General features: G+C 44.7%; 1 protein-coding gene across 3 annotated transcripts in view; it reads left to right on the forward strand.

Annotated features, from left to right (window-relative positions):
- acot11a (acyl-CoA thioesterase 11a) overlaps window positions 1-16,576 on the forward strand; it is a 130,942-nt gene that overhangs the window by 83,293 nt on the left and 31,073 nt on the right. For all 3 annotated transcript variants that reach the window (XM_038794732.1, XM_038794733.1, XM_038794734.1), the window contains exons 8-10: window positions 2,160-2,279; window positions 9,379-9,523; window positions 10,939-10,994. In XM_038794732.1, the coding sequence (XP_038650660.1) occupies window positions 2,160-2,279; window positions 9,379-9,523; window positions 10,939-10,994 (321 nt within the window). The remainder of the gene's footprint in view (window positions 1-2,159; window positions 2,280-9,378; window positions 9,524-10,938; window positions 10,995-16,576) is intronic.

Below are 16,576 nucleotides of genomic sequence, written 5' to 3' on the forward strand. Positions count from 1 at the left end.
TGAGGCCCTCACCCGATGCTCTGCCCCCAATGGGCCGAGTTCCCGATGGCGTGGAACACTTGTCCTTTTTATTTTCGTGAACCCGGCGTGATGGCTGTGGACTGAGCCCAGCGCTGCCACAGTCGAGGTGGGGGGGGGGGAGGCCGTTCCGCGGGCAGGGGGGGGGGGCTTCAGCGGGGGCTGGGGGACTGGTGGGGTCTGGTACAAAGGTGGCGGGGCTGGTGACAGAGGGGCAGTTTTTGGCAGGCCGGATCCACGTGCGGCTGGCGCCATGATGCACGGTGTGGCTGCTGCAGGCCACTGCCGTGTGCACGCGCGGCCACGGACCCGGCAATTCTCCAGCCATATCCGCAGGTAACGGTTTACGATGCGTGCCTGCTAGCCCTCCATCTAACGGAGGATCGGTGCAGCTTTTGTGCCTTTTTTTCGGGGTGTAAAACGCTACCGTTTCCACACCGGCGTAAGCACGTAGTCTTCAAATCGGAGAATCCAGCCCAATGTGTTTCCGATTGCCATGGGGCAAAGCGTGAGGAAGCCATTTTGAGGTTATGGACTCCCCATTAACCTGGACATTTCACAGACAGACAGCAGTTGCAGTCTTGTCTTGTGTGATCTGCAGCCAACTGAGAAGTAGAGAACAAGACATGGAATCAGCCAGGTTTGCAGCCTAAGCAGAGAAAATTCTTACTCTTATGTGCACTACATAGAACACAGAGAATTCGCAATACAATCAAACACCAAGTTTGTGAGATATTACAGGAGGCTGGAAGATTCACCTAGCTTGATGATCAAGGAAGGGATCTACAACATAGCACTTACAGTGAAAAGCAGTTCTGGCATTAAGAGTCCCCCAGCTGGGAATGTGAAAAGGAATCAACCCATCGGAAGCTGGGAACAAACATTTTTTTTTAACAAATTTAGAGTACCCAATTCATTTTTTCTAATTAAGGGGTAATGTAGCGTGTCCAATCCACCTACCCTGCACATCTTTGGGTTGTGGAGGTGTAACCCACGCAAGCACGGGAAGAATGTGCACACTCCACATGGACAGTGACCCAGGGCCAGGATCGAACCTGGGACCTCGGAGCCATGAGGCGGCCATGCTGGTGCCTTAGCTGGGAACAAACATAAACCGTTTGTGATAAGGACCTTATTTCCATCATCAGGGATAAGTCGCAAAAAACTGTTCAATTCTATAATTTAAAATATAAATTTCCAAAAGAAAATTATGTTTAGTCAATGGTATGTTTTGATCATTTGTTGGATTAAAAGGTTTAAAAGCGTAAATTTTTGCCATATCATTCATCCAATAAATGGAAGTTCGAATTTCTCTTTAAAAGTTATAGGTCTCTGTGGAGATCATAAAAATTGGTTCTCCCCTCTGCCTAACCCAGGGACATTAATGTCAATGAAAAAGGATTTGCTGCACTGTCTGAGATCAGCCAACTCCACATACCCCAGGATTCAAGCCTGTGATCTTCTGGTCAGTATGGTTTAGGAATCATCCAGACGGTGCCTTTAACCACAAGGCTATCAACTGAGTTGGACAAGTGTGATTTGTTAACATATTAGATTGCAGTGGTTGTAAAGGCACGGCTCTTGTGGAATAACTCATTTTATAAATGGCATGCGCTTTACCTGTAGTTTTTTCTGATGGTGCTGAAAATGCTGGTTACGTTGCAATTCACAGAACTGTTCTGCTTTATGACGATTAACCACTTGCCTCCTTAAATTTAATGAAACCACAGCTCCTCATACCCAGCGACATCAATTGACCATTCAGTTAAATTGATGAATTTTCTGGGAATCTTGTGCACTATTTTGGGGAGGTTTGCAAAGAGACGGAACCTTATGCTGGGATTTCCCTGTGAGCTGCCTGTGACCAATGGATTTAGGATGTTGATGCATACAAGCTGAGAAGCAGCCCTGTGATAACAGTATCTACATCCAAATTCTGCCTTGTTGAATATCTTCAGCTGGAAACTGTATATTTCCCTGTTATTAAATAAAACTGTAGCACTCTTTGGACTTGATCTAAATGGAAAATATGAATGGATGGCTAAATTGTTACAATACCATGAATTTTACCAATCTTCAGCTAAATCTTTACTCATTCAATGAAGCTTTGATTATTTCTTTTTATTTAACTGGGATTGTAGCCGCTTCTGCAAGGGGCATCCAGTGCTGAAGACCATTGACATGTTCCACTTCAGGGGACCCTCGAATGTTGGGGACCGCATAAGTTTGAAGGCCATAGTTAACAACGCGTTTAAAACAAGGTGAGAACAGAGCTTCATATCTCAGCATCCCCCGGGCACCAGTCAACCTGTCACTAATGTGAAAATGAAAAAATGAAATGAAAATTGCTTATTGTCACAAGTAGTAATGAAGTTACTGTGAAAAGCCCCTAGTCGCCACATTCTGGCGCCTGTTCGGGGAGACTGGGCACGGGAAATTGTGTGTTTGTGAGAATTGGTCCCAGCCTCTGACCTCACCTTTTTCATTGTACAGTTCTTGCACAACAAGCAAATCATGCAAATCAAAGTGGACTATTAAGAAAAACCAGTTTGGTCCCTCGTTTGAGCAAAGTTAATTGTTTTTAATTTGGTAACTGCGTGGCCTGAGTCTGACAGTGGAGAGAACAGTCAGGAATCCTGCTGAATACTGTGAGTGTATGGGTTGTTGAGTGAGCACAGGGTTGAGTCATCTCTGATGGCCTTCAAGGTTGAATTGCCACCTGCCATATATGGCCTAGGCTCACAAATAAAAGATGGCCCCTGAGATGTACAACTGAAGGGCTCCAGTGGATAATAACTTAACAAACGTTTGTCTCCATGTGAGAAGAAAGCTCAGAGTGGAAGAAGAAAATAATTTGTCAATCTCTCGTTGCTGCTAAACATCCCGGACTGCTGTACACTAATTTTATGGCAGGTAGCAACATTTAAGAGGCATCTGGATGGATACATGAATAGGGAGGAAATAGAGGGATACGGACTGAGTAAGGGCAGGTATTTTTTAGTTAGGTCACCATGATCGTCACAGGCCTGTTCCTGTGCTGTACTTTTCTTTGTTCTTTGTCCTTTGTCAAGAGTAGTGTATATTAGGTTAATAATTGTTAATGATTGATGAGTAATGGTAACAGTGATGAGAGTCAGTTTCATTTTGAGATTGTTCATTTAACTTTCCCGCAGCTTCTTTACTTGCGTCTCCAGAATCCTTTCAAAAAACCGCAGATTTCAAATGGCTCAATTAAATTGAAAGGCCAGCTCTGTTCATGGCTCAAACGGTGGTGTGGGAAGAAGGGTGTTTCAATTCATGGGGCACTGACAGCAGTGCAGGGGAAAGGGGCAGCTGTTCCACTGGGATAGGCTCAGTGTCCTGGCAAGTTCGTTCATTACAGCTGTGGATAGGGCTTTAAACTAAAAGGGGTCGGCTAAAGGGAAATTTAAATCTAAAGAGAAATATCGAGGCAGCAGAGCCGTGTGATGATTTGGATAAAGGCAACCTGTGCATGACAGAAAGGGGCAAAGGGTTGAGTGGTGATGGTGATATCAGTGAATAAGGTACATGCAAAGCATAGCAGTAAAAATAAAATAAAGGCCCTTTCTCTGAATGTGCAAAGCATTTATAATAAGATAGATGAACTAATGGCATACATGAAGATAAATGGTTCCGCCTATTTGTCATTACAGAGACATGGGTACAAGATGATCAAGAAGGGAAATAAATGCTCAGGGTATTTCGAAAAGACTGACAGAATGCCAAAGGAGAAAGAGCAGCCCTGATGGTAAAGGTTGACACAAGGAGAGTAGTGAGAAGGGATATTGGTTCAGAAGAACAGAATCAGTTTGAGTAGAGATTAGGAATAACAAAGCTCAGAAAACACTGATGGGTGTAGTTTATAGGCCCCTTATCGATAGTTTTACCACTGGTCAAAACACTAAGCATAAAATAATTGGAGCCTCTAACAAAAGCAGTTTAATAATCATGAGGGCCTTTAATCTTTATTGATTGGACAAATCAACTTGTTAAATGTAGTCTGGAAGATTGCTATTGCAACAGTTTAGAACATAGAACATAGAACAGTACAGCACAGAGCAGGCCCTTCGGCCCTCGATGTTCTGCCGAGCAATGATCACCCTACTCAAACCCACGTATCCACCCTATACCCGTAACCCAACAACCCCCCCCCTTAACCTTACTTTTTAGGACACTACGGGCAATTTAGCATGGCCAATCCACCTAACCCGCACATCTTTGGACTTTTACTTGAGCAATACTTTGTGGATTGTTGAGCAATGCTTTGTGGACTTGGTATTGTGTAATTAGGCAGGATTAATTAGTAATCACCTGGTAAAAAATCTGCAAAAAAGTGATCAGAGTACAACTGAGTTCCGTATTAATAAAAACAACATACTTTGGATGCTGGAAGTCTAAAATAACAACAGAAAATGCTGGAAAATCTCAGCAGGTCTGGCAGCATCTGTGGAGACAGACACAGGGTTAACGTTTCGAGTCCGGATGACTTCTTCAGAGCTGAAGAGAGGTAGAAATGAGATGGATTTTCTTCTGGTGAAGAAAAGGGGTGGTGCAAAGATCTTGACAAAGATCTCATGGACACAAGACAAAGAAAGTGATAATGGCAATGTTAAAGACTAAAGCAGGTGTTAATAGTGGCAATAAGGTCCGATATCAGAATGTGTTTATGGCAGAACTAGGGTCAGCACTCTCTGAAACCAAAAACATGAACAAATTACAGACTGGCTCTGTGGGGGGTGGGGTTTGGGAAAGAAGACATATCAAAATGGTGGACAGAGTTTTGAAGGTGTCGAACTCATTGCCCAGAAACCTGTAAAATGCTTAATCAGAAGATGAGGTGCCGTTCTCCTGTTTGCGTGGACTTCACTGAAACATTGCAGCAGGCCCCGGGTCACTGTCCATTTGGTGTTTGCACATTCTCCCCGTGTCTGTGTGGGTCTCACCCCAACAACCCAATGATGTGCAGTGCCTACTGTATCCATCCAGATGCCTCTTACATGTTGCTACCTACCATAATGTTACCTACCATAAAATTAGTGTGCAGCAGTCAGGGATGTGCAGACCCGTAAATTGCCCCTTAATTGGGGAAAAAAATAATTGGGTACTTTAAATTTATTTTTAAAACGTAACGGTGCTGGGACCACTGTTATTTTCCATCCACATAAACAGTTTGGACTTTGAATTATCAGAGAATTTGAAAATGACAGCAAATTGGAGAATGTTGTTAATACTGCAATTGAATATGGAAGGCATTAATAACCATGCAAAATTGGGGGTGCAATTGGCAAATGAACTTCAACAAAGATAAGTGCAAAGGAATACATTTTAATAAGAAAAAGAAAGCCACGGGCTGGATTCTCTGGTTGCCGAAATTGCGTTTGTCGATCGGCCGGAGAATCACAGCTCCCAACCAAATCGGGGGCGGCGCCGCTTTCACGATGCTCCGCCCCTCCAAAGTGGCATATTCGCAGAGTATACCAAGCGACATATTGATGGCCTTTGGACATTGCCTGAGGCCCAGCCCCCGATGCTCCGCCCCCGACTGGCCGAGTTCCCGACGGCGTGGGTCTCTTCATGGTCCCATCCTTTCGGGAACTCGGCGTGGCGACTACGGACTCAGTCCAGTGCCGCCACAGTCGGGGGAGGGCCAATCCACTGACAGGGGGGACTATATCAGGCGTTGGGGGCGCTGAGGGGGGGCAGTGATCCGGGGCGCGCGAGCAAAGTAGGGGCACTGTTTCGTGGGCCGGGTCTACAAGCAGCCGTCATCATGTAGCACGGCACGGCCGCTGCAGGCCACGGACCGGGCAATTCTCCGGGCCGGATCGGCAGCTTGAGCTGGGTGCTCTACACTGCTGGCATGCTAGCCCCCAGCCAAACAGAGGATTAGTAGCCATTTTCTGCCATTTGTTTGGGCATGAAATGCCACCGTTCCCACACCGGCGTGGGGACATAGCCTCAGAATCGGAAAGAATCCAGCCACACACGTTCCTTACAAAACACTAACTCTGATAGAGGAACAGGGGTAATCTGGGTATGCCCATACACAAATCACTAAAAGTAACTGTGGTGATGTGCATCACTGTAAATACACAAGGGGTTAATGTAGATACACTACACCTAGCTAGACACTAGAGGGAGCACCAGAGACATCATGACACACAGGCAGTCAACCAATCGGTCAGTAAGATAGGACACGACCAATGGGCATTCAAGACACACACAGAGGTGACACTACCACAGGAGGGCATTACACCAACCCATATATAAGCACACAGCACACATGATCTTCCTCTTTCCAATGGAGACACTTAGTGAGTACAGACAGGGTTGATTGAAACACATCACACCCACCACGTGGATTGTAGCAGACTGGTTAGTTAGTCTGAGTAGTTATAGAGGATTAACAGGAGAGTCAAATCCAAGTAGGAGAATCGTTAACAGTTTAATAAATGTGTTAAAGCTATCTCCAAGTCTGAACCTTCCTTTGTCAGAGTGCACATCAAGGAAGCAGCTTATGCTACGTCAAGAGCATACCAAAACAGTAACTGTACAGGTTAAGTCAGGTTATTAAAACAAAGCACTGAGGTTTATTTCTAGAGGGATAGATGTTACACTTAAATAGTACTCTGGTTAGACCACATTTGATATACTATAAATAGTTGTTGAAATTTGATGTATCAGAGTCACTGATACACCAAATAGATAGAATTTCATAGAATTTACAGTGCAGAAGGAGGCCATTCGGCCCATCGAGTCTGCACTGGCTCCTGGAAAGAGCACCCTACCCAAGGTTAACACCTCCACCCTATCCCCGTAACCCAGTAACCCCACCCAACACTAAGGGCAATTTAGGACACTAAGGGCAATTTATCATGGCCAAACCACCTAACCTGCACATCTTTCGACTGTGGGAGGAAACCGGAGCACCCGGAGGAAACCCACGCACACACGGGGAGGATGTGCAGACTCCGCACAGACAGTGACCCAAGCCGGAATCGCACCTGGGACCTGGAGCTGTGAAGCGATTGTGCTATCCACAATGCTACCGTGCTGCCCCAATGACCACAGATTTTCAAGTTCCAAAATGGTTTAGTGATAATCCTTACTGGTGACAGTGGTGATGGTTTATTCAGTAGAGGTAAGACTGGATACATACTAATATATGAGCAGTTGTCTCAAAGTACCACAGCATTACCATGGGTAGAAACAGAATCTCCATGTAACTACATCCTGGTTGTTTCGAGAAAGTCAGTCAATGCAACATGTATAACCTCTACAATTCCTGCGCTAGAGGAATCTCCCCTAGGTTTTGCTGTGCAAAAAAAAGGATATGGTGACTGATTTAACCCAAATATTTAAATGGCTTCCCATTTCAGACTCCACTCAAAAACATTTCCATGCTACTGCTTGACCAAGCAAGGAAACATGCTGATCTTGGTACTCAGCTATTTTGTTTAGGCTCTGCTTACAATCAGGGCCTCCGAGGTTCTGCTGTGGTGTTTTATCCTTTAGTCCTCGTGTAAAACTGTTTGCACGTGCTGAAATTTCTGCTGAAATTTACTTTTTTACGATTTGGACAATGATGGTCCAACTCACATTTTCCAACATACAAGATCTCAGCCACTCTTACCCAGGGTATGGGCTTCCCAGTGTTTAGTTGGAAGAAATTTCTGCTCATCTAGTACTGAATATTGGACAAGCCGTGTGACAAATTAGAAATAGTGGAGGAGTCGAATGAGGGGGGGGATGAGGTTGAGCTGGACATCACCTGCATGCACCGAGAAATGTGACATTTTCTCAGCTCCGTGAGCACTTTGGGACCTTGTACTACATTAAGGGAGCTATATAAATACAAGTTGTTTTAATTGCTGTTGTAAAAGCAGGATTGTTATGATTCCGAATGCATTTTCTTTTTATGCCTGGACAAACATTGGTGTAACTTTACCTTGCTGTAGTTGATGTGAAAGAGCCAATTATCGTTGTGAGTGATGTACCATCGATTGCACGCGAGGCGAGTGATTTACCAAAGTCTGGCTTTAATTGACTAGAACACAGCTCTGCGATCGTCTACAGTGGAAAGGGACGATCGTCAGGCGTCTGAGCATTTATACCTTGTTAATAGAGGCATGGTTAACTCAGCCTCTCGGCCAATCGGTCGAGAGGCACATGACCGACCAGGGCCAATGGTAAGCCGACGTTCTGGCCCAATGGCAGACGAGTATGCAGATCATATCACCACAATGAGTATTAAGAGAGGTTAGACTATCTTGCTGCATGGGCTGCCCTCTAAATTTCTGTGCTCTCAGTATATTCAGAGTAAGAGCAACTGGATGTTATGATTGGTTTCAATGCAAAGAGGCCTGGAAACTGATGGCCAGAGAATGTTTTTGCTGCAAAGTTTTACCACGTGATTAAATCCTGCTTTTGATTCAGTCTTTCCATTGCTTTCACAATAATCAAAACTTATCAGGAAAGGGGGAAAAAAATCTTTGTTCAAGGACAGAGCTGATAAGATGTACCATAACACAGTTGTATTTGAGTTTGCCTTGTATTCTCAACAGAGTAACTCTGATCAAGGCTGCGCCTATTATAAAGTTTAATTGCTGTGTTCATCAGCTCCTTAAGCATAACATTGTGTGGAAAGAAGGATAAAACATATTTGTGGGATTTATCAGCAAATGTTTTATTTTATACAAAGTATTACATTTCAAACTTGTAATCATTTCTGGACAACAGCATTATGTTAGGCCTGACACTGGGAACATCCGAGGAACAAAGGGACTTTGGCATGTTTGTCCATAGATCTCTGAAGGCAGGTTAATGGGGTGGTGCAAAAGGATTATGGGACACTTGCTTTGATCAATCGAGGCACAGATTACAAAAGCAGGGTGGTCATGTTGGAGCTGTATAGACCTTTGGTGAGGCCACAGCTGGAGTACTGTGTGCAATTCTGGTTGCCACATTATAGGAAGGATGTGATTGCACTGGAGTGGGTGCAGAGGACATTCAACAGGATGTTTCCTGGGATGGAACATTTAAGTTACGAAGAGAAGTTGGATAGGCTTGGGTTGTATTCTCTGGAGCAGAGAAGATTGAGGGACGACCAGATCAAGGTGTACAAAATTGGGAGGAGGGTGGATGGGGAGCAGTTGTTCCCCTTAGTTGAAGGGTCAGTTACGAGGGGACGCAAGTTCAAAGTGAGAGGCAAGAGGTATATTATTAAATTATCATGGTTATTTATAAGTAAAAACGCATGTGTTTTATTTTAAAATTATAATCATGTTAGTGAAGATCCTTTTCTTAAGATACATTCTAAATCTCTGGGGTGTTTTTTAGCTTTGAAGTTGGTGTCTGTGCAGAAGCCTACCATCAGGAAGTCTGGGATCGGAAGACACATATCAACAGTGCCTTTCTGACTTTCGTTATGCTGGGCAAAGATGGGGAGCTGAGCACATTGCCCTGCATTAAGCCAGAACCAGGGGTAAGTGTGGTGCAATCTATGCTTGCATTAGGAAGGCACTCGGTTTGCTAACTTTCATGCATGTAGATGGGTAATGAAACTTTCTCTCTCCGCCCTCAAAGCCAAGCCATTTTTTGGGAGACATGTAATTGACTCAGTCTCACATCAGCCAGAGGCAAATGGAGCTGACTGGATTTGAGTTTTTAATTATGCTTCGCCTGGGGAAGTTGTTCCTAGTCGGTAGTAATTTACTGCAGGCTACGGTAGTGCAGTGCTTACGTTACTGAACTAATAATACAGAAGCTGTGAATTCAAATCCCACCAGGGCAGATTGAAAATTTGAATTCCATTTCAGAAGAATCTGGAACAAAAAAGCTGGTGTTGGTAAATATGGCCATGAAGCTGTGGGATTATTTTAAAGATCCACCTTTTTACTAATGTGCTTTAGGGAAGGAAATCTGCTGTCCCTACCCAGTATGGTCTATATGTATCCTGGCTGATTCGCAGCTGCCCTCTGAAGTGACAACCGACAGCAATTAGAGATGGCCAATAAGTGGCAGCCTTGCCTGTGACAACCACATCTGAGAATTAACCATTTTTTAAAAAAGGCGGTATAATCTGGGATAAAATCGCAAAATGCTGGAAAAACCCAACGGGACTGGCAACACCTGTGGAGGGAAAAATGGAGTTAACATTTTGAATCCGGATGACTATCAGAGCCACGTGGACTAGAAGCGTTAACTCAGTTTTTCTCTCTCCACAGATGCCGTCAGACCTGCTGAGTTTTTCCAGCATTGTCTGTTTTTATTTCCGACTTTCAACAACTGCAGTATTTTTGCTTTTATTTTAGTGGTATATTGTGAGTAAGGGTACATAAGTTGGCCTCTACTGATCAAGTCCTACGACCCTCCAGTTGTTATACAGATATTGTTGCAAATCAAATGGGCAACCCTGCAGAACTGTTGGGCCAAATGGTGTGTTTCAGAGCTGGATATTCTACATAACCTGTAATGATAACTACAAGCACTGGTTCAGAGTCCTGCTTATCATGGTTCAGTGTGATTGTTTCAGACAGTGTTTAGGAGGACAGCAACTGCTATTGCCTGCACTTACATGGTGTCTTTGACATAGAATAGAGTGCTTCATGGAGACGCGATCAAAAATTGGATGCCAAGCCAAAGGAGATATTAGAAGGGGTGATCAAAACTTTGGGCAAAGAGGTGGTTTTAAGGACTGTATCAATGGGAGAAAGGGAAAAGAGTTGGGGGGATTTAGGAGGGGAATTCCAAAGCATGAAGCCTGATGGCGTGATGGCCAATAGGGGTAAGGGAGCTGGATGGGGAGAGGGGTGCAGGATACAAAAGAGACTAAAGTCAGCACAAAGGTATTGTGTCAGTCGACTATTTTTGGAACCCTGACCATGTTTTCCCCAACAGGATGGAGAAAGACGGTACCGAGAAGCAAGTGCACGAAAGAAAATACGACTTGACAGGTCAGTAAACTTGCACACTCCAGCCCTTTGATGATTCAGTGAGTGCTTTTGCAGAGCAGCAGAGCTGGACACCACAGCAATTCTCACACACATTATTTATTTGAGCATTGTAGCAGGATCGAACTTTACACTGTGACCTGCTCTGTGAACCCTCTGGAAAATTACCATCGGCTTCATGTAACGCTGTGTCGCCAAACAAATAGAAAGCACCATTGTACACTTTGTTAAATGACAGACAAGCAATGGTGCCTGTGATGCAAATAAACTTGGCCACCTGCAAACATGCTCTTTCATTTCACTTTTCACTGATCATAGCAGCCACATCACATGTTCTGTACTAAAGCAGAATGCAGGGGAATTCCCATTGATGCAGCTCAGTGCCGACCAGACATAAACATTGAATTCTCAAAGTGCCCTGGGAGGTTTTCCTACATTAAAAGCGCTATATAAGAGCAATTTGTTGCTGTTGTCTAGTAAATAGGGGTCCACTAGCTGTGTCAATGTTTTGCCTCTTTGGCCACATGTGCATCCTGCTGTAGAAGAGCTGTAGAAGATTTGATCAGGTTATATGTAAGTTTTGTGAAGAGTAAATCTGATGGAAACAGGTAACCCCTGAAAATCCCCCTCCCGCCTTTATGTAAATGCAACAAAACGCATGTTAAAACAGAAATATTATCATGCTAGGCACAGGTTCTTTTGGCTTCAGTGTGGAGGTGCCATTTGCCTCCTGGTAACGTCCTGTTTACAGGGTCATGAACCACACTGATGATGTCTGTATACGGGTATTCCAACTTGAGACACCGGTTTGTGAGGGCGGATTATTTTGTTTTTGGAATGATATGAGGAGTCACGTGAAACTCCAGTGAGAATAACCAGCCCAGTCATCATGTAACAATTATTAAAGACTATTTATTAAATTAAAGCAAAATACACACAAACAGGATGACAGTACTCTTAGACAATTAAGTATATGAACCACTAAACACACACACAGTTTATGTAGAACAAGCTCTTGTTCCAAAATATATCTACGATCCCTGAACTCCCTAAACAACATCCAAATTAAATAAATCTATAAGTCAAATCCACAATGCACAGCTGATAATCAAGTCTGGGAAATATCTTTTCCTGGTCCAGCAAAGATATTTAAACTGCCTTTATAAAGGTTTCTGGCTCTAAGATTTGGGTACGGGGCTAGCTTCCTAGATGTGAGTTATGGACTGGCCTCTCAGGATGTTAGATGTAAACTGGCCCATGTGTATTTCTTCCAGTGTATTTGACTGTCTGCCTCTCTCAAATTCCTTGACTCTAGAACTTAGCATGTGTTGTCCAGGTCAACTGGCCGGGATTCGGCGAGCCGCCGCAATCGGCTCGACGCGGGGACACAAAATGGGCATCAGACCCGCGATCGGGTCCAATGCTGCTCCCGCGATTCACTGGGGACCGGAGAATTGCCACCAATCGCGGCGCCGGTCGGGGGCCATTGAAAGAGGCCCCTGCGCCGATTCTCTGCCGGCAACTGGCCGAATTCCCACCAGCGTGGTTCACTCATGGTTCCACTTGGCGGGAGCTCAGAGTAGCGGCTGTGGACTCAGTCCATGGCCACCATGGCGTGGGGGGGGAGCCTCCAGGATAGCCAGGCTCGCGATCAGGGGCCACCGATCGGTGGGTGTGCGCGATCTGGGGGAGGGGCCTATATTGTCGGGGATGGTCCGCGGTGTGGGTTCGACATGTTGCGCGGGGCAGTTGCCGCCACCCTGACCGGAAGTGCAGGGCCCAATATTGGCATCCCGAGCTGCGAGGAGCATTCCGGGGCCCTGCTAGCCCCCTGCAAAACGGAGAATCACTCTGGACTTTCACTTGGAAAGTCCAGAGTGATTCGCCCGCGTTTTCTCACGGGCGTGGGGATATAGCCCCATTATTAGAGAATTCCATCCACTATTTCTACTAATAGGGTGATTTACATTTGATTCTGTCCAGATGCCTGCTAATCTCATTACTGGGTGAATCTCATCTCCTCATGCCTTTCGAATGCTGACTACTGTTGTCACTAGGCATATTCCTACCTAATGCTGGGAAGATCGCATCATGTCATGTCGTGTCAAGTTTGTTTTGCTGTTGTTATGCTGCAAATCCATGACATGTTTCCTTCCCCCTTTTTAAAAAAAAATGAAATGTCTTAATTTGAAAGATATTTCATTTCTCAAACCTTTTCTTATTAGCTATATCTTATTTTTAAATTGCAAAATTTAAGAAGATGCATTAACATAGACCATACCCTAGCGAATTTACACCCACTGTTTCCAAAAGTCTCTTTAATACTCAGGGTAAAACATCCACAATGATGATTTTTAAGTTAAATGGTTGCAATAGCAAACTCCATCGGATTAGATGAGCGTTCTGACCTAAACATTTCAAAGGAATGCAGTCCATATATATGATTGCCTCTGCTGTGTTGCTGGCAACATATATCTTGAAATGTTATAACCCAGTACCAGGCTTAAAGTCTCTTTCTCAATGGTCAAATACTTCTGTTGGTACAGTAAGAAATCTTACAACACCAGGTTAAAATCCAACAGGTTTGTTTGGCATCACTAGCTTTTGGAGCGCAGCTCCTTCATCAAGACCTGTTGGACTTTAACTTGGTGTTGTTAGACTTCTTACTGTGCCCACACCAGTCCAGCAGCGGCACTTCCTCATCACTTCTGTTGCTGACAATTAAATTTCCTTAATATCTCACCAGCTTCTCGAGGCCAAGTTCATCTTGCAATAATAGCTCCCACAACTATGTCGCCAGCATCCACAGCCAGTTTAAACTCCTTGTCATAATTGGGTGCTGATAACACTGGGTTTGCCGTCAACATGGTTTTTAAATGGTTGAATACCATTTGGCAGTCCTCCATCCAGTTAAAGCGCTTGTTCTTCTTTATGTGCTCTGTGAGGGGAGCTACTGCACTGCTAAGTTTGACATGAACTTACAGTAAAATCCACTCATGAAATCTTATAATCTCTGTTCTGCTGGTGGGTTCAGGGAAATCCCAAATAGTCCGTATTTTTGCATCCTATGCAGCCATGTGACCATGTCCCACTATGTGTCCTAGATATGAATTTTGGGCCATAGAATATTCACTTTTCGCTAGACTCGTCACAAAATTGGCTTCTAAGCAGGTAAACGGTCTCCTTGGGTAGTATAGATGCTCTTCCCAACTCTGACTGAACACCACTAAGTCATTAATGTATATGACACATTGACTCAATCCTGGAATCACACTTTCCATAAGCCCCTGAAAAGTTCCAGGGGTATTCTTCATCCCGAATGGCATAACTTTGAATTGATAAAGTCCTTGTGGCATCACAAAGGCAGAGATCTCCTTTGCCCTCTCAGTCAAAGGTATTTCCCTAGACCTTTAGCAAGTCTATTTTGATGATGAATTTAGATTGTCCAGTGCTTTCAATGCAGTCTTCCAAATGTAGAATAGGAAATAAATTCTTCTTGGCTATGGCATTCACACACCTGTTGTCCGTGCACAGTCTCTGGGATCCATCTGGTGTGGGCATCATGACGATAGGAGAGCTCCAATCACTAGAATTCAATTTAGTAATGTCATTTGGGAGCAAATACTCAGTTTCCTTCTGTACCTGCAATAATGTACTTGGACCTAACCTATATGGATGTTGTTTGATTGGAATGGTGTCTCCCACATCTATGTCCTGCGTCACTAACTCCATTCTACCTAGTTTATTCCCACATATACATTAATAGGACTGCAGTAACTCTTGACAGTTCGCTGTGGCTCTTATCTGGGAGATGACATATGAAATGAAATGAAATGAAAATCGCTTCTTGTCACGAGTAGGCTTCAAATGAAGTTACTGTGATAAACCCCTAGTCGCCACATTCCGGCGCCTGTTCGGGGAGGCTGTTACGGGAATCGAACCGTGCTGCTGGCCTGCTTGGTCTGCTTTCAAAGCCAGCGATTTAGCCCTGTGCTAAACAGCCTTAAACATAAGCACTGGTTTCAATATTCCAGTACTTCCTCAATTCCCAAATGAATTACAGGGAAGCCACTGTCAGAATTTTACCCCTCGTCTTCCCCCTGCTTTGTTACTAACAATATTTCATGCTTGTTCTCATCTCCTCTAACCCAATACGTCTTTAACATGATCACATGACACACTCTGTTTGCATCTATCTGGAGTGCGTACCAGATTGCTTACCTCGCTCAATTTCTTTCAATGTGATATGGCCCACTGAATCTAGCTTTTAGGGGTTCACCTGACACAGGTAATAACACAAGGACTCTCTCCTGTTGTAAAACTATGAGTTTGGGTCTTCCTATCAGCCCTTGCTTTCATTCCCTGCTGGGCAGTCTTTAAATGTTTTCTTGCCACCTCACAGACTCCATTCAGTCGTTCCGTGAAATTTGAGACATGGGGCGCGATCGTAAGATCCACGCTGCGCCGTAAAAACAGCGCACCGTGACCGATGAAAGCTGGCAACTCTACTCCTGGGATCTACCCAGCAAGGGAGTCTTGCTCAAGATTCTCTTAAGGTTAACATGCAGGTTCAGTTGGCAGTGAAGAAGGCAAATGCTGTGGCCTCTGAGATCGGGATGCCATTTTCAAATGGTGTCCCGACCTTGCTACAATGGGGAGTTCCGGCGAGCGGAGCTCCCCACTGTAAAAAACAGGGCTATGTGCTGTCTCAACCGCGCGTTCCCCGTTTCAGTGTCATGGTATCAAAGTTTTGAGTGAAAAACTGACCATCCGATGTTGGGATCAGTTTCAGTCTCTGATGCTAACCCCCGATGTTGGATTTTTCAGCGTAATCTTGCTTTCCACCCATGAGAAAGAGAAGCCTATGTTATAGCAGCTTTCACACATTTAGGATGTCCTGACAGTGTTTCACAGCAGCTTTTGTAGCGTAGGCACTGTCATAATGCTGGCAAAGCCCCCAAAACAGCCCGGCATACATTTAAAAAAAATAATATTTTATTGAGGTATTTCAAAATTTTAACATAAACAATGACATCAACATGGTAAAATAAACATTTCTCCCCCAGCCCAATCTTCACGCACCTCAACCATACAACAACAATCCCCCCCCCCCCCCCCCCCCCCGCCCCCGGATACTGCTTGTGTTGACATTCTAATATTCCCTGAGAAAGTCGACGAACCGCTGCCACCCTGACATTGAGCCTTTAAGGCAAACTTTATTTTCTCGAGACTGAGAAACCCAGCCATGTCACTAACCCAGGTCTCTACACTCGGGGGCTTCAAGTCCCTCCACAATAATAATATCCGTCTCTGGACTACCAGGGAAGCAAAGGCCAAGAAGCCGGCCTCTTTCACCCCCTGAACTCCCGGATCTTCCGAAACCCCAAAGATCGCCACCCTCCGGACTCGGCACCACCCGTGTTTTTAGCACCGTGGACATTGCCTTAGCAAAACCCTGTCAAAACCCTCTAAGCTTCGGGCATGCCAAAAACATGTGGACATGATTTGCTGGGCTTCCCGTGCACCTCGCACACTTATCCTCTACCCCAAAGAACTTACCATCCTAGCCGCTGTCATGTGTGCCC

The sequence above is a fragment of the Scyliorhinus canicula genome, chromosome 4, assembly GCF_902713615.1.
Source record: "Scyliorhinus canicula chromosome 4, sScyCan1.1, whole genome shotgun sequence".
Taxonomy (NCBI): Eukaryota; Metazoa; Chordata; class Chondrichthyes; order Carcharhiniformes; family Scyliorhinidae; genus Scyliorhinus; species Scyliorhinus canicula.